The sequence below is a fragment of the Acanthopagrus latus genome, chromosome 7 (assembly GCF_904848185.1).
Source record: "Acanthopagrus latus isolate v.2019 chromosome 7, fAcaLat1.1, whole genome shotgun sequence".
NCBI classification, from domain to species: Eukaryota; Metazoa; Chordata; class Actinopteri; order Spariformes; family Sparidae; genus Acanthopagrus; species Acanthopagrus latus.
In genome coordinates, this window is record NC_051045.1 from 5,210,097 (window position 1) to 5,234,369 (window position 24,273).

The window sequence follows — 24,273 nt, forward strand, 5'->3', positions numbered from 1 at the left end:
ACACAAAGAGTCCCACTTTCATTTAATAAACACAACCAGTAATCTTTTTCCCCCCCTCCTTGCTGCATCTTAAGGACAATGCTTGCTTCAATTTAGAATAAGTTGCTCCTCTAAAACATAATGGCCCTACAGACAAATCAGAGATCCATCGGCGAAGAAAAGGCACTAAATAATTTATAGCTTTAATCTGCTCACTGAGGTGTGTGGTCTTTGACAGTAATTATAAATGCAGGGAGAAATTATAGCTGAATACTTTAACTGCATTAGGAGTCATCTGATGAACAACGTGATTGCCTGCTCATTTCCAACAATAGGGGGCAAGTCGGTGTCACAGCATTCAAATCACCACAGTGCCCATGTGCTTTTTCCCATTTACCATCAAATGTCAGTCGGCCGTTATAAAATAGAGATTTGATGGGTGGAGGTAATTGAGGACTTGATTGCTTGAAAAGAGATGAATTGCATAAAATGTTTATGAATTTAGAAGGCAATTATTTTTAATAGCCTTGAAATAATAGAGCTGGAGGAAATATGTTTAATTGTTATGATACCATCTTGCAGCAATAGCAGCGGCGTTCGCAGGGAAGCAATAAAAAAAAAAAAGAGTCTGACACGAAACGCGTATCAGTGAGGTGTATCTAAAAGTCATGAGGTACAGAAGAGAATGCAGCGTACTGTACAGGATGAGGATGTTGTGCTTTGTCACAGCGAAGATCTTTAGAGATTTCAAAGTAAATGAAGATATTTAAATACGAGGTACTTCAGGGTAACCCTTTTTTCTTTATGGGTCAATATTTTCCAATTTTCCAACAATGTAATTTGGTTTTAATCAAAGGGGGAACATGTTAACACTTAATTTATAGCTCATTAAATGGGAGCTAGGAATTATTTCAAACAGTTAAATGCTTCGTAAACCATTTATTATGCAAATCTTTGTAGTAAAGATGCAACTAATGTTTAAAATATTTTGTAAATGTATCATAAATACTGTGTTTACATTATTTGGGTGGCCTTTAAAGTGGCAGCTGATGTTTGTAAACCTTTACAATTGCTTAATAAATGATTTGTAAACTGTTTATCAGTCAAGTAACTATTAACTAATGTTTAATTAACTATGAATTGAGCTCTCACAAGATTAGATATTAACTACACGATTATCACGGCCAGACAAATTCACGGTTACGGTATTATCGCGATATCTATAGAAATTTGAAAACAAAAGAGAGAGCAATCAAATCTATCTTTTGTTTTGTTTACTGTGAGTTTTGTCTCTTTTTTGGCAGGTAAATAACCCTCAAAATACAGAATACAGGTGTCGGGAGACGGCGAGAGACTCTGTAACTTAAACATTTAAAATGATAAAGGGTTACAGAAAGAGCAAACAGACTTGTAGCAAAGAAAACATCTTCGCTACATTTTTTACACTACACGATCATATGTGTTTTATCAGCACAATATCAATATTTTATTTCTTTATATCACGGTTATCATAAATATTATATTGTGACACCCCTCCTGTGAATTAACCAAGTGTTAGCCTCATTTTAAACAAACGTAAACAATAACTATTGTAATTATTAAAGACGTTATACTCCATATATGTTGAATTGTGTCCATTATGTTCAGCTGACCTGTCAGTGTGTCTTGGCTAAAAGACTCTTGGTACCAGAATCACATCAGTCTTTCTGGGAAACTTCTTCGAAACTCGTCAGGAAAACAACACAATTATTCAATAAAAAGTTAGTAACGGTTGCATAATGTGAAAATATCATTTCGAGTAGAATTTACTGGTGCTTGGTCAGCGAGTTTGACACCGTCCGCAACAAACTCAGGCTGCTTATTTCACAGGCAAACATTTCAAGAAGGAAATATTATCAATAATAACAATAATAATATGAAGAAAAAAGATAAACAAGCTGTTATCAAATGTTAACTCTTTATTTGAATAAGTAAAAAAAGGTGCAGGTATCACAGGTATCATCTGTCTTGCTGTTATCCTTGTTGCATGAAACGCACTGTTTTTTTTTTCTTTTCTTCTAAAATATATTTACATGTGAAATATCCTAATCATTTTTTTTTTTGAGTCATGTACAGAATCCGAGTCTAAACTGGTGATTAAACATTTATTAAAGTGCTTTTTTTTTTTCTTCTCTCTCTCTCTCTTCTATCGTTGCAACACAAAACATCTTTACATAGCGATACACTGTACAGGTCCGCATGAGTGGTATCATGTGTCGGGCTACCTGTTCTCAAAACAGCTGCACGGTTTTCTGCAGGTGTACTGTGTCACAGAAGTTGTAAAGTACAATTAGTTCATTATTTTTGTCTTTGAAATACAATTAAAACTTGACATATCATACAAATAAATAGTAGTCATAGCCAGGGCTATTGCATGCAAACATCAGCAATTATGTTTCTTCAAGCAGTAATACATTTCATTACTGGTGATGCATTTGAGCAGGGTGCAAAAAGTATTTCTTAGTGTTTTTCCTTATACAATTTTCTAACCAGTGTGTCTTTGCTGTACGCCATGAATTCTTTTTTAAAATGTCATAATGATGCACACTACACAATGCTAATCGAAACAAAATGGTTGAAATATCCGACCCGTGTATTAAAATAAAAAAAGAGGGGGAGAAAAAAAAAAAAAGAAAAAAAGAGTGACAATAATATGAAAAACTACTCTTTGTCCATCTCCACGTACTGTGAATGGTTGTCGGGGGATTTGCTGTGAGTTTTACTCAAATGGAGTTTGACTGCGTGATTACTCGCAAATGTCCGACAGCAGAGCTTACATTTGAACTTCGCGTCAATGTCCTCCTCTGTGACCAGAGCCTCCGTGGCTCTGACGCTGAGGGCCTTCGACAGTTCTGGCTCCTCGACCTTCGTCTGGTGCTCTACCGGCATTTTGCACATGTCTTTGATTTGGAACCCGAGATGGGATTCCAGATGGGAAATGAACGACGCCGGCGACCTAAACTGGGAAGCGCAGTCATTGCAGTAGAAGATCGGGTGGCCCGTGTCCATGTTCTTCAGAAATTTGGTCCCTCCGGTTTTCCGCAGTTGGTATTTTACGTTCGCTAACCAATGGCTTATGGTGGTCATGGACAATCCAGTGAACTTGGAGATGTGCATCCGTTCCTGAGGGCCGAGATCTGAGAGCAAGTATTTCCCCTCAGAGGTCTGGAAGAGGCTGGAGGCAAACTGAGCTTGCAGGATGAGAAGATGGCGAGGATTCCAGTTTGACTGTCTGCCTTTACGCTTGTGGACGGAGTACACCTCGGCAGACACGTCCTCGAAGCGCCTGACGTCCGATTCCAGTTTCATAGTCGGGATCCTCGATGGCATGGAGGGTTTTGGCGTCGTGGCTTTTGGAAGTACTTTAACCATGTCGGCGATGTCAGACAGGGCGTATTTCTGCGGCATCGGGGTGGAGGGTTGTAGTATCGAGGAACTTTGCTTGCTGTGTTTGGATTTCGTCAGGTCTATTGGTTGGTCATCGGTAACGTAGAGAAATCTGTTATCAGGCCTATTTCTCATAGCATTTCCGAGCATTAAAGCCGGTTTCTCGCTGCTTCTGTTAATGTCAGCAAAAATAGACTTGGTGTGAGCAGATAGTTTATCTGCTCTTGAGTTATTGGGCTTATTTGCTTTGCCCAGATGATTGTTCAGAACTGACTGCAGTGCACTAAGAGGGTTTATGCCAAGTATCGCCGCAGTGTCACTGAGAGGCTCTGAAGTGCTGCTGCGTCCATTGCTGGCAGAGGGGCTCGGTGTCTTGCCTCTGTCAGAGAAATCTGGGCTCAACTTCCCTTTGATCGCTTCGCTCCCTTCATTCAAACAGTCTGCATCAAGCTTTGAAGAGGAAGAGGAATCGTCCTGACAATCGCTGTCATCATTCTCCAGCAGATCAAACTTAATATTCTGACTTTCTTTACCATCGCTAATGCCAACCTTTTCTTTTTTGATGTCCACATTTTGATGCTGTCCCTGGGGAGCTTCAACTCCCACAGCACCGTGATACAACTTCCCCTTTGGGGCGATCGGCCTCAGCTTGTGGTTAAACGCCTGCTTCAGCTGAGCAGGGGGAGATGCAGAGAGAGGGGCGCTTTTGATGATGCCGGAGAGCTGATAGGCGGCGTGAATGCTCGGATAGGCACTCCAGCTTGGTGTCCCCGTTTGAGCTTTATTGATGGCAGAGGCCACTGTGTTGGCTAAAGATTTAAGGATGTCCCCTCCTCCTCCTGAGTCCTGTTCAAGATCCTCCTCACGGAGATAAGGGTACTTAAAAGCCCCATTGCCTGGCTTCTGATCCTCACTCTCTTGCTTGTCATCTTTAGCTTCAGTTTCTTCCATTTTGTCTGATGTACCTTCCCCCTGGCTATCCTTCTCACAGCTCCCAGGGGAAGAATTTTTTGGAGACACCTTTTCTCCCTCAGTGTCACTGGCAGCCGGCTCAGCTAAGCCCTGGATCTTTTCTATGGCCAGGGGGTCGAGCGCTAACTGTTTACCCTTTTTAGAAGCAGAGTTTGTGACTTTGATGAAGTGTCCAGTAACCATCATATGTGTGGTGAGTTGCTGAAGGGTGTCGTGGGAGCTCCCACACTCCATGCATTTAAGAATCTGAGACTTGCACGTCTCAAACTGCCAAGTGTAACTAGCTCCGTTCTGATAGCCGTAGCGATTATTGTTAGCATTTGCAATGGTGGCGGCCCGTTGTGCCTCAGTGTAGCCGGATACACCAGTCGTAGAGTCGGGGGAACAAGGTCTCACCGTCTCAAAGGCCCGTTTCTTTGCTGGTGGCAACAATTTGGGTGTGATTACTGGGATTGGCTCTTTTAAAGGCACTTTTTGGTAATGCTTAGTTTTAATCATGTGGACGCTCAAATCCTGGAGTGAGTCAAAGGAGTGGCCACAGAACATGCACTTCAAAACTTTCTGTGCGTCCTCTTTCCCTTCCATGTCTTGCAAATTTCGTTTCCTGGACTTGGAGGACGAGGCAGAGGAATTGCTCTGTTTGCCGTGGTTGTTGTCCTGGTAGTGCCCGCTCTTGTTCATGTGGACCGTCAGCTCCACAAGAGTGTCGTAAGCGGCGCTACAATCCTTACAGCGAAATCGGCTGGCTCCCGTGAACACCGAGCCACAGGGTTTGGTGGTTTGTCTGTACAGGTGGACGGAGCTGAAGAGGTTCGGTTTGGATTGAGGCTTTGGGGAGAGTGTCTGCTGCAGGGTCTTAGAGAGGGCGTCCTGGTGCCAGTCAAACTCAGTCTTGGTGCTTCCGTTGGTGCTGTCACAGTTGGCTTTGCTGGTGTTTTTGCCAATTTTCAAGTCCATTCCGATCCCCGTCCAGTAGGAATCGGAGAGAAAGTTTGCATAGGCCGCCCTCATTTTTTCCAAGCTGCCGCCCGACTCCTCTTTGTGTTTGGGCGCGCGACTTTCGTCATCCCGCTGGCTCTCAGGTGGCGAGGAGGTTTTGAAGTCTGAGAGTCTGTCACTGCTGTCGCTAAGGCGTGACTCCAGCTCTGCCTCTTGATTGGAAAGGACACTAATGGGAGAGTTCTGGTTGCTATACGTGTTACTGCTCTTGTTGTCGAGCTCTCTGTCCTCAGACACTTTGGGGCTGGTCTTCTCTGAGCATTCCTCTTCGGTTTGAGTGTCGTTCTCTCCGTCTTCCTCGGCGACGGCATCCTGAAGAGCGCCGTCTTCATCAGGCATGTACACTAGAAAAGGAAGAGACATGGAAATTAATGACATTAAAACACAATGTGGGAACAGCAGTTTAGTGAATTTGATCTTTTAATTTCCACGGTGTATTATTTAGACAACACAGTTAACGGCAGAGTTTTTTTTTTTGTGAGAAGTCACAGAAGCCATTTAAGACAACATAATGGCGGCTTGTTTGTGCCTTTGGGAGGCTGGAGAGTATAGCAGGACATAATGTCTTTACTAACAGACTGCTGCTGGTGTAACAGCACCATGTGATTCACGACAGGCCATTGACTTAGTGCTGTGTCCAAGGTTTTTCTGGCCTCAAGTTGAGATGTTTACAACAATCATTGGCCACTGAGTGACAAAAGGAAATTGATTCTTCTGGGGCATGTTAAGTGTTATTGCAAATGACCTATTCCATAGTGATTATGGATGCCTCAAAACTGCAATGAAAATGTATGCCTCCTGTTCTTGGTAACACCTCAGCTTCCCTGAAGCCACATGTGAGAAATGGCTGGACACAAACTCAAGACGTTTTAATGTCCCACGTCTCTCTGTCAATAAATTAAGGGGCTTGAGTGAAAAAGATGAGAAAAGATAACTTTAAAGGACGTTTACCTGTTTAGCAAAAAAAAAAAAAAATGTTGCAAATGTGAATGCAGATGAACGTGTTGATCATGCCGTGTGGGAAAGCTGATTCAATTATCGGCGTTAAAACGAGACAATTTCCCCAAAAATTACTGGCAATCTGTCACGTCATTATATTTTCCCTGACAGTCTCATAAACAGCAATTACTTCTTTCATTATTCACCTGTTCATTCTCCCAACTCATAGAAGCACAAACATTATTGCTTCAATTAACAGATAATTAAACAACAGTATTTCTAATTGACATATTTCCCATCATCCAATTAGTGGGAAGCTCTGACTCAGCATAAGAGGGGGTTGTCATGTGGCTGCGGGGGTCTGCTCGACAAAAATATGAGCGCTGCTGCAGAAGATTAGAGCGTCTTCTCTGACAATCACTATTTCGGATAATTTAAAATCTAGCCATCCGACAAACCCAGCGCAACAATATCCCGACCCATGTTTGCATATCTTTTGACAACATCCTGCAGTAAATGCAGTTTGTCAGTGTTGTCACATATCTGAGATATTTTCCGCCCTCATAGTCATGCTGGAAAATGTGCATTTTGGGAGCGACGTGGCAGATGTGCTGCGAGTTAAATATGAATAGGACATAACAGCCCTGTCCAGGCACTTATGCATTTCACGTGGTTAATATTTCTTTTCTTGAATAGAGGGCACTCCATGTGGGGATGGCTGGAGCGGAGCACTCAGGAGTCCCACACTGGGAGGCCCATAGAGTGTCTTCCCTTCTTTGCCTTCTGAAAATAAGACTTCTTTTTTTTTTTTATTTTTTTTTTTTTTATCAATATTTCACAAGTGCCTCAAGAGAAACCCTGGAGGTGAATTGCCTGCCAGCTAATGGATGGAGATGGAGATGGGATTCGGACTTTCAAAACAAACATGGAGAATGGGGCCTCGTGAACAAGAGCCTGCACACACACACACACACACACACACACACACACACACACACACACACACACTCACAACCCATGAGCCCCGAATGTGCTGTGACCTTGATCCACCGCAAGAGGGATGTTTTGATTGGCCAACCGAGATCTGTGATGGCCTCCAAAACACCCTTGATGCTAAGGGAGAGAGTTGTCAAGAGCACAGAGGTATGTTTTATTTATAGTCTTATATATAGTATTCACAGTGAGGGAGAACACCAATGCTTATGACAAGCTCCCAGTTGATGTCCTCTCCCTTCAAAGTCGTCACTAAAACTGATGGACTGGTGCGGACGTACGCCAAAGAGGGGAGCTTTTTTTTTTCCCAGTCCAGCGGTGGTTTAATAGAAAAGCGTGCACCCATCACGTAAAAGAGCCATTTCCTGCATGTTTTACGTGGCCTTAAAATCCACCAACAGATGTAGTTAAGCTTCACCTTCCCTCTTTGTGGGACAAATGTGCTTCGTAAGAAAGAACAGCGAGTGCTTGTTTCCTGGAAATAACCACTTACACGTCGTTATATCAGATTTAATGTGAATATTTGTGCCTTATCGTGGTATTTGAGGATGAAATTGACAGAGATTAACAGCTGCCCTGCCTGCTGTTCTATGCCTTTCTATCAGATGCCCTAAGCAGCAGACATCCAGAGGCACCAATTAACCTTCTGGCAGGGATCACTCCAAGATACCCCGCACGCCTACCGCTGCTTTCTCACACCATTTGTAACTGTGCTTTGCCAGCTCACGCTCTAACCACAGCGCCGCCACGCCAAGCCGCATTACTCCCTAATGCAAGATCAGACGCGAGGACAACACAGTGACGACAGACAAAAGGTCATTATATCATGACAAACTAGTTTTTCAGGACGTGCTCCATAAAACATCATTGTTCAAAGTCTAAGATCTGGTGAGTCATTGTGTAAACCAAAAGTGAAGAACAGCCGGCACGTTCTCAGACACTTTTTTTTTTCTTTACAACTTGAGAAAAAAGAGAAAAAAGAAAAAAGAAAAAAAAAAAAAAGGAAATGCCTGCTTTGAAAATGTTGTCTGTGGGGCCGAGCGAGGCGACTCCCGGCATAACTAGCCTTACAAAACAAGAGGCTGGCATGCCTTGCCTGAGATTTAGCATGTCATAAACTGCTGTAAAGCCTCCAATCTGTGTCACTACAAATTTATATCTTCAGACAGAGATATGCAAAGGTCAAAAAACCTGAGGTGTCCATCATAAATCAGGCAGTTGAAGTGTTTATAACCTTTATCCGTTAGAACAGACTCTTGGCATAGCGAGGCCTGGATTTACTGAAGCAGCAGCCTGTTTCTGAGCCAAAAGCTTTTTTCCTACATCGAGAGAAACCAGCTAACTGCATAGGAAATAGTAGATTACATTTACTGCTACATTCATGGCAGCGTGCTGTCCAAGTGGATTGCTGCTGAAGGCTTACATGACAATATATTTACAACTCAACTTTAAGCATTAGTATCTTCAGAGAGTACAATCCCTTTCTTCTCCCTCCCCCCGCCGTGTGAGTGAGTCTATTCAGAATGTGTCAATCACGTTAGAAATGTGTGTGCCAGATGTAAAAAGGCATTCTGTTTCCAGTGTGAACGTGCCAGCAGAAACTTTTGTAAATTTGAGAACATCAACATTTATCCCTCGGAAGGTCAACATTTCCTTCATTAATCTGACAAGCCACAGAGACTTAGCAGCCTGAGGAGCTTAGCTAATGGACAGCTGCAATACCCAGCGCAGGACTTTGTGAGTATCCGAGGTAACACTATCTTCAGAGAAGATTGGGTAATTCATAGGTGCCAGTGACAGGTCTGCACGTCTGTGCCACTTTCCCCAGCGCTCTCCGGTTGTCTCAAGCTACAGTTTTTGCTGCTCGCAAATCAATATCTCTTTTTACTTCTCATTGATTGCCTGGTGGTGGGACCAACCTAAGCAGGACTGTTATGACATTTCTAGATTTCCCCCTGTCCTTGGAACAATCAATTACACGCGCATGGCAATCAAAACCTCTTTGCAAAATGAACCTGCTCCATGACATTTTCATCTCCTGGATTTATGCCATGTAGAGGGAAAAAAAAAAAAAGAGGAGGAAAAAAAATAAATAAAAAGGAGGCCCTGCTGGAGAGGCAGAGAACACGCTAACAACGCAGGTCAGGATCACTGAACAATCTGCAGGCTGTCTCGGTAACTATCATCTGCTTCTCCTTCCTGTTTTCACTCACATGTAAGCAACGTGCCCAATTAATTGTGTCTGTACATTTAAAAAAAAAAACAAAAAAAAAAAAACACTTAGTCACCGCGCTCATCTGCTGTTATAAATAGGTGTGAAATGTCACTCAAAAAGTACTCGGTGTACAAAACATAATTCCAAAGTTGCGAGGCTCTTTTGTGCCTGCAACGTTGGAAACAGGGCGGCGTGTGTTTATGAAAGTCACCACCAAGTGATTTCTTCTGTGAGCTATCATTAGAACGAGACACACACATGTCACAGGGTTTAATATTTGACAGTGATATCTGACTAACTCGGTGAGCAGTGCACGTCAAGATCAAATAGATACATTGTCAGACATCCTGATGATAGTCTTGATGACACATCTGAAGTTAAGTCTGAACCGAATCACATGAGAAATGGCGAAGAGCTAATTCTGAGCCCCGGAGCCATCTGTAAAGATCTGTAAACACCTCTCTCTTCATTGTTCCCTGTCAGGAAACAGTCTCCCCGAGCCCAAGGACACTGCAGAGTAAAGAGAGAACAATCACATCCAGGCTGCTCCCTTTGATGAAATTTATGTGGAGGTTAATTGATATCAGAGAGTAAAACAGTTCTAGACTTGCTTTTTAAACAGGAACGTGCCATTAGTTCCTATTTGACCCATTATTTCATTTCACCTCTTTAAAATGACTCCAGTGATGAGTTCAAAACCGCGCAGACTCGATATTACGTCGTATTTTGCATTCAGCAGTTATTACCAGTGTCGTGGTGCACATTCTGGCATCATAAAAAAGAAAAATCTATAGATTAGCGATGAAAAGTGCTTTTAAAAGCAGCCATGAAGCCCCACAAAGTGGTATTGTTGCAATCTTTCTGAGGCTTTGACTGCAAAGCCAAGAGACGGAAACACTCACGTTAATTTTTGTATGCATGACGGAGATGTTACTTAAAGCGCATTACTTACTTCACTAAACACAGGCTATTCATGCAGATAAATGCCTTGCTTTCATACACCCTCAACTTTAATATTTAATGGTCTAATATAATCAAATAAAAACCCGCAGCTCAAAAAAAGACACGGACAACTCGAGGACAGATTGTGAACACAGCAAACGGCACAATGTGTTCAGATGGACCCAGAGCCAGATTAATATGATAGGATCGCAAATATGACACCATATCCTGCCATCTGGCTGTTCATTTGGGCAAAAATGATCACAATAATTATGGCAATTAATCAAAAATGTTTTCACAACCAACATTCTGTTAACTAAAAACACAGAGAACTTTGGAATGCACAATCAACGCGCTAACGAACACAAAAAAATATCCGAGGGCGGTCTGAGCCACACAGCTTGTGAGCCTGTTTAGTTTTGGTTTATGGTTCCATTTTTTTTATTTATTTATTCATTTTTTTTATGTAATGATAGAAAAGTGGGGGATTTTCTAAAAGTCTGTCCGCTCATGTTGCACGGATGCTAATCATTACGTTTACTGAGCCACATCAGATTGCCCTGCCTGAAGCTCCAGGAGCCCCCTTCCCCTCCGTGATGTCACCGAGCGATGCTGCTCCTTTTGATGCCTACTAGAAGCTTCTGCTCCGAGACGCATCAGTCGGCCCGCTGCCTAATTGGAAGTGAGCGGTGGGAGAGCATTGCAATCTGCACTCCAGCACCTAAGTCATCACTTTGAACGTGCCACAGCCGCCGCATCACACGCAGTTGCCTGGTGTTGCATCTCACCAAAGGGTCTCCTATCAGCGCCGGCAGGAGGAAAAAAAAAATCATACACGCGACGACATTCACTTCCTGTCTCATAGACCTTTTAGCAGAGCAGCAACACAGAGCCAGGTACATATTTGTTGACTAATATCATTTCATACATGTGTGTGGGACATATTATTTTAAAGGGCTGGTTCACCCAAATTGCAGAAGACGTGAATTCAGTTATGAGGTGTAAAATCTGATGCAACAACAACAACAACACAACACGCCATAAATTCTACCTTCACAAAGGTAAAACTGTTAGATTTGATCGACACCGTTAGTGATTTACCGTTATTTATTGTGATTCTACTGTTTCAATATATCTAAATTCAACCCCAGTAATAAGTTGAACTGACATTTTAACAAAAATATGAATATTATGAATTTGCAGATCTGTTGTATTGAATTGAATAATGTCGCATACGTGCATCTAATGAAGTGGCCAGAGAGTTTATATAGACCTGCAGGTTCTGAATCATTTTGTTGAGGTGGAGAGTAACATGAGTGCATTCAGTCACGTACTTCTCTTAAATACAATTTTGTGGTACTTATACTTTACTTGAGTATTTCCATTTAACGCTACTTTACACCGAAATCACCACCTTTACTCTTTATCTGGTAGCTGTAGCTGCAAGTTACTTTTCACATTGAGATTACATAGACAATATGTTATCAGTTAATAAAATATGATGCATTGTTGTAAGATTAGATTAAACTATGTAGTAGTTTACTAGCAGGCAGCTAAAATGATTTTACCTCAACCAAATACAAAAAGGCGCCACATGTTAACGCAGCAATATAAACAACCCAATCATATAATATAACACTGACTTATATATATTCTACAGTATATCTTTTAATGCTGACTTATAATGGACTACTTATTATTACTGCGACAAGAGAGTGACCAAATAGATTTTGGGGTATATTAGGAAGTAATTCCAATATTGACATATTTTCTGCAGTGATCCCTGACACAACACTTTGGATCTTTTACAGCTTATTTTCTAAAATGATATCAACGCACTGAAACTGTAAACTTCACTGATACTTTAATAATCGTAAATTACCAACATAATGTTGATGAAGGTTTCTCAGTCATCCAGGTCACGTTAATTCATATGCTATGAAATGAAACAAGTCCAGTGCTACTTTATATCGGCACCTATCAGACAGCCTGCTGTACACGTCGATCACAATATATCTGTGATAGGCCAATATCGGCCCACAGATATATCAGTCAGGCTCTATCTGCTACGTTTTACTGACAGCAAGTAAGTGGTGTGAATTCTTCTTTCACCACTGCAAATCTGGGAGCACCAAACAAAATTCCATTCTGTTGAGGAGGCAGCAGATATCTCAAAACCAGGGTAGATAAATCCTATCTGCATGGCCGGACACCACTACAGGCGAGTGAGAAAATGTGTGTTTTCTCTTGTTTGTGATTTGGGTGAAAAACTCCTTGAGATTACTGCCCGCCGAATGAGCTGCATGTGCCGTTTTCTGTCTAAGCAGTTGAACGTATACTGTACGCAGCGTGACTGTCTCCTATTTGTCCTCTTCTGCTAACAAGGAAAGGTAAATATAAACAATTTGGTGAGCGCGCAGGGTAACGTTACAACTGAAGAGGCTTAAAAGCCTCAGTGTATATTTGTCAGATTATAGATGATCTTTTTTTTTCTGCCCTGACTGATACAAAGTTCCAGTTGGCGGAGCAGAAGCAGGGCGGCTTCGGCTCCGGTGTATTTTCCTCTAGCGGGAGGGGAGCAGCCTCGCATCGCTCTGTCACCCGGTTTCTGAAGAGCCCGTGACACGGCTCTCCAGGAGCGACATGATGAGGTCTGATGGTTCCTTTCTGCAGAATAGCAGTTTACCCCTCATTCACCCTTATCAGAGAGTGAACCCATCATCTTACAGTGTGCCACTCAAACCGCTGCGCATATTGGAGCTGACCAGTCGAGCAAACAGGGCGGTACTAATAAAAGACCATCTTGCTTTGGTTCAAATTTCCCTGATTGAATGTCAGTCAGGAATGTTTGCGTGGCAGCAGGGAGGAAAGTGGGCCATCGTTTAAAGGACCACTGCCTTGCACACATAAGGCCTTTGTTCTAGTTTTATGAGACACTGAGTGAAAGGTATGATGGCCTGTGCTCGCCTTACGTGCCGTTTGTTTTCTCATGCTCCACGAGCCCGGCCAAATAAAGAGCTTTTCAATTCAATTCCAATTCAATCGTCGTTGGGTGTTTGGTAAACACGCGCTCCGTTGTACGATCCTGTTTTTATTTTGCACTTTCAGCATGTTAATTATTTTTCCATATCAAATTCGGATGTTTATTTTGTTGTGATCTCACGTGTTGTTTCACGATTTAATATTAAAGTATCACAAAAAGCAGCTGGCGGCGAGTCTCTCCTTCTCCTTCTCCGTTGTCCCATTTAGTCTTCCCCTGAGACCAGCAGACGTATATACAGTCCATACAGTCCATACAGTCCCTGCATCATAAACTTTGCATGAACCCTAAACACTGGCCCTCCCAAACAACAACAGCCCTCCATCAAGGTCAGGCCTTGATGGATCTGATAGTGCAGCTGGAAGAGACTGTGTGTATTCTATTAAAACAATCTGCATTTCACTAAGTCTTCCCGCCCGCTCTGTCCCTGTATGGATCTTTCATTAGGTTCTGGATGGGCTCCAGCCAAAGCTTTCCTTGTACAAGCAGTTTTATGCAGTTTTCAGCAAAGGGAGGCATTTTTTTACATTCCAAGTTCATTAATAGTAGATTGCCACTTTTTCCCTTCATTAAATACAATGAGGCTACAGAGTGAATTTGCAGCTGAAGCGTGGTACTGTCAGTTTTCTAGTGGGACCAAAGGCTGCTTCATGGCAAGCATGAAGGGGGAGAAGCGAGCCCGCCAAACCTGGAGCTCTGTGGGACAAGACGAGCAACAGTACGAGAGGCAGAAATGCTTCAAAAACAGCCCCTGCTCCCTCCTATTCACATTCATTTTAATGGCAAATTTGTTGTCAAGTGTCCTCCACAAAATGATTAGGGCCCGCTGCTTTCTGAAAAGTGCAAACTTCTAGATTTGCCTGGTGCGCATTGTCACTTTGACAGCCCATTCTGAGAACAATGGCTGCCCAAATAGTGAAATGTGTTGGCACCCAATAGTTGAAAGTTTCCCCTCAAAACAGGCTTTCTGCTGTTTGTGGGTATTCTGCTGTGTTGATATCTCGATGTTGATTAGAATGAAAAAGGAAGCCAGTGAATTGGGCTCCCCAGAGCAGGCACATCAACCATTGTATGAGATTGACAGTCACTCCATTGAGCCAATTATTTCTGTTCATAAGACCTGTTTCTATAAAAACTGTTTAAAGACTACAGTCATTGTTCGAGTGTCTGAATTAAACTACTGGTAGAATTTACAGAACACCAGCAGCATTTAATGGCAGCACTGCCCACTTAGCGCCGCTTTTACTACATGGAATAATTACAGACATAATATTGTTTCCATTAACTGTTAAAGTTGAATAATTCTCAGAATTAACGCATTAAAGGAAACAACGTGAACACGCTCAAACCTGCGCTTTTTAACCGTGTGTTCATCTTTTTTTTCTTTTTTTTTTGGCAGGGGAGGCAAATTATCCAAATTAACATCAGCCGACAATAAAAAGATAGATCATAAAAATCAGATGCTGCGCCCGCTTCGTGTGGGATATATGTTCATTAATACCGCACTGCAAACATATCAAGGCTGTTCAAATATTTCCACTGGAAAAGTCAGCGCAACAAAAATATTTTCTCTGTGCTATATCCTCATTTAGCCTACGAGTCAGCGGCGTGACATTTGTAAGGTGTTCAGCTGTAATGGAGGAGGAGTAGGTGCCGACTGCAAGACGAGTGCAGAGCCTTTTTATTCATTGCATGGGAGAAAGTGGTTAATTTATTGAAAAGAAGGTAGGCGGACGAGGCAGCGGAACGGAACTGATACCCTGCGTGGCTGTAGGTTGTGCACCGAGGGGGAGGAGAGAGGGGTGGGAGAGGAGGGTTGGTGGTGGTGGTGGTGGTGGTGGGGGGGGTGGAGAAAAAAAAAAAAAGGGAGGTTGAGGGAGGCGGAGACCAGAGCGACAGAGGAACGGTTAATGGAAATGAGTGACAGGCTTTCAGAATGATTTACAACGGGTGGCGCTGCGGCAGAGCCAGCGCTTGATGGATGATCCTGAAAGACGGAGACGAACCATAAATCATGTCTTTGAATCATTGACAGAGATAAAGGAGGGGGAGAAAAAGCAATGGCATTGACGTTCATTCTTCCAATAATGTACATTGACGAGTTACACTACGGAGCCTTAATTAAAAAGTGAACACGGGTCTTCTCCCTCTCTCAACTCCCCCCTCCCCACACACCCAACCGCCCTCCTCCTCCACCTCCTCCTCTTCCTCCTCCCCCCGCCGGCTCCTCCATCCCTCTCTTCTCTATTGCGATATCAATGGTAATTAAAGATGCAGTATCCGCGGCCCCTGTCCCATAGCCACTTCCTCCAAGCTTCCCACAGCAGCCAGATTAGATAAGTGCTCTGCTAAAAGATAATGTCACCCCTCAACAATATCAATGTGGGTCTGGCCCATTTGTTTCTACATCTGTAAACACACACACATAAACTGAGCTGAGCGGCAGGCGGGGGGAGAGAGAGAAAGAGAGAGTAAGAGAGAGAGAAAGAGAGAGGCTGGCTTTATTTCTTTTAAAGGAAAAAACAAATAGGAGCTGTGGGGCTGCGCACACACCAACGGACAAAAAACCAAACCATCTTCAGTTACCGAGGTTACCGTGTGAGTTTTAACCTATAAAGCAGAATCAAATATTAAGCACGAGAGGATTTTTTTTTTCTTCTCCCATCGCTTGTCTGAATAATAATAATAATAAAAAAAAAACAAAAGACAAAAAAACATGCCAGCGAATTATTCTTCCCACCTAAATAAGAAAAAAAAAAAATTGTGTTGTTCCGTCTTGAGTGCAGATGGCACTTTGATAAACAGGAGGAGCCCTGTAGGAGCACACAGCCCTGAATGAGTGGCATTCCACATCAGCTGAGCTCCCTTAAAGTGCACACAATAGAGCAATGAGGTGAAAGTAATCCTAAACATCTGTCTTATGTGTCCTACACGCACAGGCTGTTTGTTCAAGTTCTAGGAAAGACATTAGCAAAGAGGGGAGAGGGGGTGAGAGAGAGAGAGAGGAGGATATATCAATTCATGCACTAGTTCTCCAAAGGGATTAAGCAGGGGCCTCTGTTGTCTGTCCTCTCGCTGCTCTGCTGGCAAACAAAATGGAGAAGACTGCCCTACTAACGCAAAATACCCCCTTTCATGACATACTGTAGCGAGCATGTGTTTAAATGAATACTTAAAAAAAAAAACTGCAGCACAGTGTGTCGCCCATGATCGTTTTTAATTATTCAAACTTAAGATTTTTTCATAACCCAGTTTGCGAGGCTGCTATAGGAATCACAGCGCGATGTAAAAAAAAACAAAACAAAAAAAAACACGTTTGTAATAAAGCATTCTCTTCGCAGTGTTTCTCGATTGGCTGATGGAAAAAAACGCAGCCGGGCCCCGGTGCACCGTCCTGTTTGACGGCCGTGTCGGGAGACCGGGGGCAGTCGGTCGGTCAGCCTGCAGCGTATGGGGATATTCACCGACAGAAAACTGAAAAGACACACAAAGCTGTCCCTCTCCCCGCTGTGAGAAGACATTTTGGCAAGCTAAAATGGAAATGAATACACAATGGTCATCTTGCATTGAAAAGCTATGGCAATAATATTGGTCAGGCATGAGGCTGCCCTGCCCAGTGTGTGTGTGTGTGTGTGTGTGTGTGTGTGTGTGTGTGTGTGTGTTTATGAATGATTCATGCTGCAACAGACAAAAAAAAAAGAAAAAAAAAAAGCTCACACTCGGGGCTTCACGCGATTTGAGAATCGTTTTCATTTGAAGACTTGAAGTTGTTAATATCATGTTTGATCGCATCCTTGCATCAAAACACAGTTTGATGGACAAGGGAAATAATTACTTGTCATTCACGTGTCTGAGGTTCCTCTGCTCTCCTCTTTTGTTGCTGTTAAACATGTTCCTCTGTTAAACACTTTCTCCTCGGCAAACTCCAAAACACTCTCTGAGTCAACTTTCAAGTCGTACTTTGGAATGAAGAAGAAGAAGAAGAAGAAGGAAAAAAAGAGAAAAAGAGAAACAATTTTATTTGATTCAGAAAAAAAAGAAAATCCGTAGCGGTGAAAGCGACCGTTCAGCTGAATGAATCAAAGGGTTTGAGTGTAATGAACTTCTCGGAGTGTCTGTCATTAGTGGACAATAGCTCTCGTTGATCTTAAATGGTCTTAAAAGATGATCCATACAGTAATGAAGCCAGCTCTGCTGCTGGCCCGACGCCCGAAACAGGACATAATCAAAGTCACGGGGGATACACTGGAGCTACTGTTACCACACAACATCCCTCCACTTGCCCCTTTGTTTCCTCTTTTATTAAATTAAAAGCAAGAGAAATCTGTTTGTGGTTACACTGTAGATTCTGAATGCTAAATATTCAAATTCATAGCATGTGTTTCGGGGAGGGGAGGGGGGGCGTCAGCTGGGCCACAGAGCAGCAGGACGGCTCGCAACCAACTGGGTCTTTTGGAAAAAGCAGCATGTAGTGTCCAAGGCCCACCCTCCTCCTGACTCTTCTGCCTGGACCACCCTGCTCGCTGTGTTACGCTACATGACAGGACGATGCTGCTCAGTCCTTGGACCCATCGCATTGTTTTTCTTGGACCATGGTGAAAGCAAATAGCAGCTAAAGGGCCCCGGCGCTCGCAGTAAAAACCAAAAACCCGTGCAGTCATTCATCAAAGTCCAGACAACTCGCTACACCCCCACCACCAGCTACCAACCCCCCCTTAAGGCATGGCCATCTCCTGCCCCCCCGCCCCACCACTCTGGGTTTTAACTAGGACTCCAAATAATTCCAGAAATGACAAATGATACTTATATCTCTGGCCTGTGCCGAATCAATAAGCATGCAGAACAACTATCCATCTTGAGAGGTATCGACAGACGCGGCTCGACATCGGCGGAGAAGCACTTGGTGGCTTTATTCGGGATTGGGATGGGAGGGAAGCAGGAGAAACAGTGCGCTCACTTTTAAATTACAATAAACCACCCAACACTGTCAACAATCAAAAGGCTTTAGAGGAACTGCAGCATCCGGAGATATTTTCTTAATAAACAAACACAAAGAGGGCGGACACATCCTGCCGACTGACCATTTATGAAAATATGCACCGCATCGTGAACTGAGACGGGGGTTATTTTGACAGTAGCACCTGCACATGTTTACATGGCAGTTGTGTGCTGGGTATGAGCTGATGGGTGGCGATATGGCCCCTCTCTGGTCCCCCGGCTGGATCGGAGCAGCTGACAGATAGCACTTCAGAGCAGCTTTAGCTGCAGCTCCCCTTGAGGGGCTGTGATTGATGACTCGCACTGCCACCTAGATCCATTTTCTCCTCCAATCTGACTCCTCACAGGTAGAGTGGAGTCCTACACCCCCTCCTCCATCCTCCATCACCCCCACCACCACCACCACCACCACCACCTCCCCTCTCTCATCTTCCTTCAAATTCAAGTGGACTCATTTTCGCAAAGCAGTTTACCAACAGAGCGCCTTCAAAAAAATCCACTTTGAGCAAATTAAAAACTGAATCGCACAGAGACAATAATCTGAACTAAACGCCTCGCAAAGTCATTTTGATCCTGAACATTAGCGATCGGAAAAGTTAAGGAAGAAAAAAACAAAACAAAACAAAAAAAAAACTATGAGATGTTTGCAGGCATCATGTCATTAGCAGGGAATATGTTAAGACCCAGGACCCCTGCAGGTCTGAAGGCATTTAAGAACAGTTAGCTTAGCCATCTGGTAGACAATTACACAGGAACAAACACACCGCCTCAGCAAATAAAGCTTGGCTCATCAATCACCAGAATGGCCAGAAGTTGGCCTGTTATTCCCTCTGATTTAATAACCCGATGAACTGCAGCGCTATCCACCACAAGTCTTCCAGTGGATCAACATCCCAACATTCACCAGCAGCGTTATGAGAGAAGCTCAAAGAGTGAATAACACACAGCAGCAAATTGCTTTTTTAATTTAACATTTACAATACATTTAATCAACTGTAGATGTTATAAAATATCTCAGTGCTTAACCAAAGAACAAAAAGAAAAAAAAAAAAAAAGGAAGAAGAAGTTGATTATGTCTTTAAAATTATGCTGTAATTTGTACCAGGCTGCCAACATAAATGGAAGCGAAAAAGAAAGTGCAAGGTTAAAAGTAAAAACATTCAAAACATTCACTTTCCAGTTTCGAGTAGTTTACTTAATTAACATTTGCCCCACGCTTTTAATTGCAATCACACGTCCCCATGGGACCTGAATGTGGATTGTCTGGTAATTGCAGATGTTGATATGAGATGGTGACACAATGTCAAGTCTATTTCTGAAAATTACAGAACAAAAAGGAGGATGATCAGGAACGCACAGCCACCGTGTGAACCGCTAAACGAGGGGATTTTTTTAATAAACTTTACACATTACGTTGAGGAAGTGGCGTTATGCCTTCACAGGCAGGGGACTGAAACAGATCCCTGCATATAAAATGCCTTAGATGCAGCCTAAATTTCACCTGGATGGAGGTCAGTCTTTGTCAGTTTCACCGGGGTGTTTTCTGAGCCAAGAACATATTCATCTGTGTTTCTGGGTTGTGGCCTGCGTGGCCTATGTGGAAGAAAAGAAGTAGGCCACCGCTGCGGTCTCCGATTCTCCTCTGTACACGCGTCACCTGCCAGCTCATGTGGCCCAGCTGAGATGTGAACAGGTCTGGCAAGAACCAAATGTTTTCATTTACCTCAGGGGCATCTACACTCTTCTTTAGCAGGCGGTGGCAGGCTAACATGTCAAGATACTGGCCCGGGACTCTGGGCCTCTGGGAGAGGTCACGCACTCAGAGCTTAGGTTCAGAAAACATCAAGATATAACTCACTGCAAGAGGGAAGGCAGGCCAGACCTCTGCATGGCATACTGCTGCAGCCTCATAGCTAAATATTACCAGGTAGCATCAACATCGCATGTGTTATTAATGCAGCCGTGCAGACAGACCTGAGGTAGCTCTGGATCATTCTGTTTCATAGCAGATTCCAACACCTCGAAACCTGAAAATGTGCTTCATTACACCTTTACGCTCAGATTTGAAGTGTGTTCACATTGTTTGATGGATCCACATTCGACTGGGCAGCAGGGGGTGGCGCTGCTTCTTAGGCTAACCTCAACACGTCTATTTCTAGCTGAGGACTTGCTGACAGCACATTTAACTTTGTGATCTGCACATGAGAGACAGCTAACAGTTGCTGACAGCTGAAACACGCCGAGCCCCATTTCCCTATACGCTACCTTATTGACTCTTTGCATTTGATGAGGACTTCAACTAACTTTCAGATGACAAAAACAAAAAAAGTCCGGTAGGTGGGTACAAAAAAGATATCATAAAGGAACGGCTGATTTCCAGCCAGCTCATGGAAACCAGTGGCGTCTTTGGGGAGGCTGTGGGAGGGGTGAGGGTGGGGGGAGGGGGCAGCGGCTGTCTATAGAAGCCTGATTTATGATCTACTCAGTTTTGCATGTGTGTTCACAGGTTTCTGGGAGTTACACTCAATTAGAGCAGCAGGGGTTAGGAGTATGTTTTTGTGAGGATAAGTTAAAGCTTGACACGTTTATTTCTGCCAGTGCAGCTGAGGAGCTGGTGACAGCCTATCAAAAGTCGTTTTCTTTGATCACCCGACTCAAAGTGTGGGAAATAGTAACCGTCCCTGACAAGTGAAAGGAAAAAATCCAAAGGAACACAAAATGTTTATAAAGCACAATCTTAAATACCAGTCAACACAACCGAGAGCAGAAAATAACCGTATGGTGAAGATGAAAATGTCATCACTTAGCAGGACAACAAGAAGCTGACAAATGCAGTGCTAATCAAATTTGTAAATTCAAATTAGCTTAAATATAATTCTTGCAAAGCATGACCAGGGAGCTCGAGTGAAACCAAAGACTGAGGAGCGACTTAATGGATTCAGCAGGACAAAATCCCCAATTACAAGTTAAATGCCATGTCCCTTCACAATTTATATAAAACTACTAAATCTTATTTTTTGAGACGTTTAATGATTGAGCCAGCCAGTGAAACAGGGAGAACAAAGTACCAGCGCGAGGAGTTACTCATATCCCTGTTGAAAAACTCCTCCGTTTAATGATTCACCACTAAGGAGAGTCCACACACTTCCAGAAGAATTCAAATCCCTTTTCCCACAGCCTCTTTCAGTCCGTATGATAAATGACACCCGTCATTCCGTCGTTGCCAAACAGCACAGAGGGGAATTGTACTGATATATGATTCACAAGAACAGGAAATAAACTCTGCCTTTCTCTGTAGCTCTCCCTCTTGCCAAGTAGGACGGACCTGGACAGTGTCAAGGCTCTCATGGTGGAGGCAGTGGGAAGGCTGACGGCGCTGAAACCCAAAAAGGGAATAGACAGTGGGTTTCCAAAATGAACTCTCCCCTCTCTCTCCCTCTCGCTCTCTCTCTCTCGCTCTCGGAGCTTCTGATGACTGATGAAAGGCGAAAGAGCCACCGCATTAAAATAACAGCGGCATCTATGGGAACGAGCTTAGGAGGATCAAAAAAATTAAACAGAGGGCACGCTAAAGTCTGCAATTATCAAACAGGGGAAAAAAAAAAATATAGAATGAGCAACCTCCTTCTGCCCCCAATTACAATGCAGCAAGTGAGGCTAATTACTGCGCCTTGATTATTTCAGATTCTGACTGAGTGAGAATGACAAAGACTTATAGAGACGGGGTGCAAGTTCAGATAAGGCTCGTTCACACAGGCTTAACGTATAGAAACGAACGCACAAAATATTGTTTGAATTGAAAAAAAAAAAAAAACATTTGCATGAGAAACACCTCATCCGACGCTCTCTGCTGCCTGTTCTGTTAATAGCCGCTGACGCAGTTGCACTAAGTTGGTGTTCTTGTATCAGAAAGACAGACGGAGAGGCACATCCTGCTGCTGTGCGGCTGCTCGCCTTCAGGCTAGTCCCTTCAGGCCAACGCTCAGCGGTAGGCCTCCCACTTGGGCTCAGAGCGCAGGGATGTGCCCAGGGCCAGGACCAGCAGCACTCAATCACCCAGACAGCGACATCCTTTCGCCATCACCATCAGAGAGGCCCCTTTGGGGTGGTGTGAGGGTGGTGGTGGTGGAGGTGGGGGGGTGGGGGGTTGCTGGGGGAGATATTTATGAGCGGAGCGTTCACACACACGCCCATGCGGCTGCGATTCCGCTGATATACTGTCGGCTGGACTGTGGGATGGAGCCATATAGTTCATCTCCTCCTCATTTTTAGCCCCTAACCAGACCCCTGTAAGTGCTCCTCTGAGCTTTACAGGTTGGGTCTGATGCAGGAAGCAGACAGCGAACACTGCAGCGCATTTAAATCTTGCACCCCAAATGTGAACGTGGATCTATAGACTTGAATAAAATAAAAAAAGGGGGGTTATTGGATCTCATTATCTGTGACTGCTTTGTTTGGAAATGTGAGCCAAATGACCAAAAACAAGTTGCATCGGGGAGAGGAAGAAAAACGAGGATGCACAAGCTGCAGCAGTTTTAGGATTATTCGTTACAAAAGACACTTTGAGTCAAGCCCGACATGACGAGCAGCATATGTTTACCTAAGAGGTGTATTTTAATGCCTCTTTACCTTTGATTTCAGAGCAGAATAATTACAGAGGAAGCCATGTAAAACCCTGTGGCAGATTAGGGAAGTGAGTTGGAAATGGGTTCAAATTGTCGTTCTGAAGTAAAGAGGCTACTTTGCACCACAAGGGGTTTCTTTCCTCAGGCAGGCCAGGGGATTAAAAGAAGCCATAAAAGGTCTCTGTAATGGCATCAGTAATGTCTTGCTGCCATTAAAAACGGTGGGAAAAACATCTGCTTTGCATTTTTCACTCCCCTGCTACTCATTTGTCTTTCAAACTATTTTAGAGAGTGCCTTGGTTTCAGTGCGCTCAGAGTTTTTTCAGAATAAGGTTATTTCACAGACTTCATACGATGAACGTTTGCCTCACATCAGGATTGTGTCTGCAAAATACCAAAACGAGGACTAACTATTGGTCAAATATTGTGAAACAGTTTGTAAACTTGTTGGGACTTTTAAAAATTTTTTTTTTATCTTGAGTAAAATTGCAGTTTGACCCACAAACTGTAAATCTGCATCTGAACCTGAAGCGTGTCACAAATTCCTTCGTGGTGATGTGTTTATTTTCTCTCTCTTTTGCCAAATAATTTCTGTATTCACACCCAGATCGCAAAATATACGAGCCCTCCTCGACTGAACTCCTTGATTGCTTTATGGCTTGCCCCCCCCCGACCATTAGAGGTGCACTGTCCTTCCCCGGGCTTCTGGGAAGCTGAGGCCCTGCAGTAATCTTTTATCTGCTAACCCTTTAATAAACCATAGCCTGCTTCATTAGCTTCCCCTCACCGAGTGATTGATCGGTGCCAGTCACAGAAAAACCCCGTCCTCGCTCTGTCTACCTCTCCGCAACCAAAACTAAATAAGGCACTTTTTTTGTCAGCCAGCTACCACCCATCACACTACTAAAGGAGAGTATTCAGCGTGAGCCAAAGAGGGAGTGGCATCAGCCGTGGATGGCAATGCAACAGTGTTCCTTTTGTTCAAAAAGGCAGGGTCAAAATCAATTTATAGGATGCACTATACTGGGCTCGGTTTATTAGATTCTTATGGGTTAAGATTGAGTCTCGACACATGAAAGGAAAGAGAAGGAAGAAAAAAAAAAAGAAGAAGAGATTCAGAGAGATTTCAACAATGAGCCGTTCAC

The 24,273-nt window shown here is 43.4% G+C and overlaps 1 protein-coding gene across 2 annotated transcripts in view; it reads right to left on the reverse strand.

Annotated features, from left to right (window-relative positions):
• Window positions 1-1,917: 1,917 nt before the first annotated feature.
• LOC119022785 (teashirt homolog 2) overlaps window positions 1,918-24,273 on the reverse strand; it is a 108,520-nt gene continuing 86,164 nt past the window's right edge. For both annotated transcript variants that reach the window (XM_037104093.1, XM_037104092.1), the window contains one exon: window positions 1,918-5,720. In XM_037104093.1, the coding sequence (XP_036959988.1) occupies window positions 2,680-5,720 (3,041 nt within the window). In that variant the 3' untranslated portion in view covers window positions 1,918-2,679. The remainder of the gene's footprint in view (window positions 5,721-24,273) is intronic.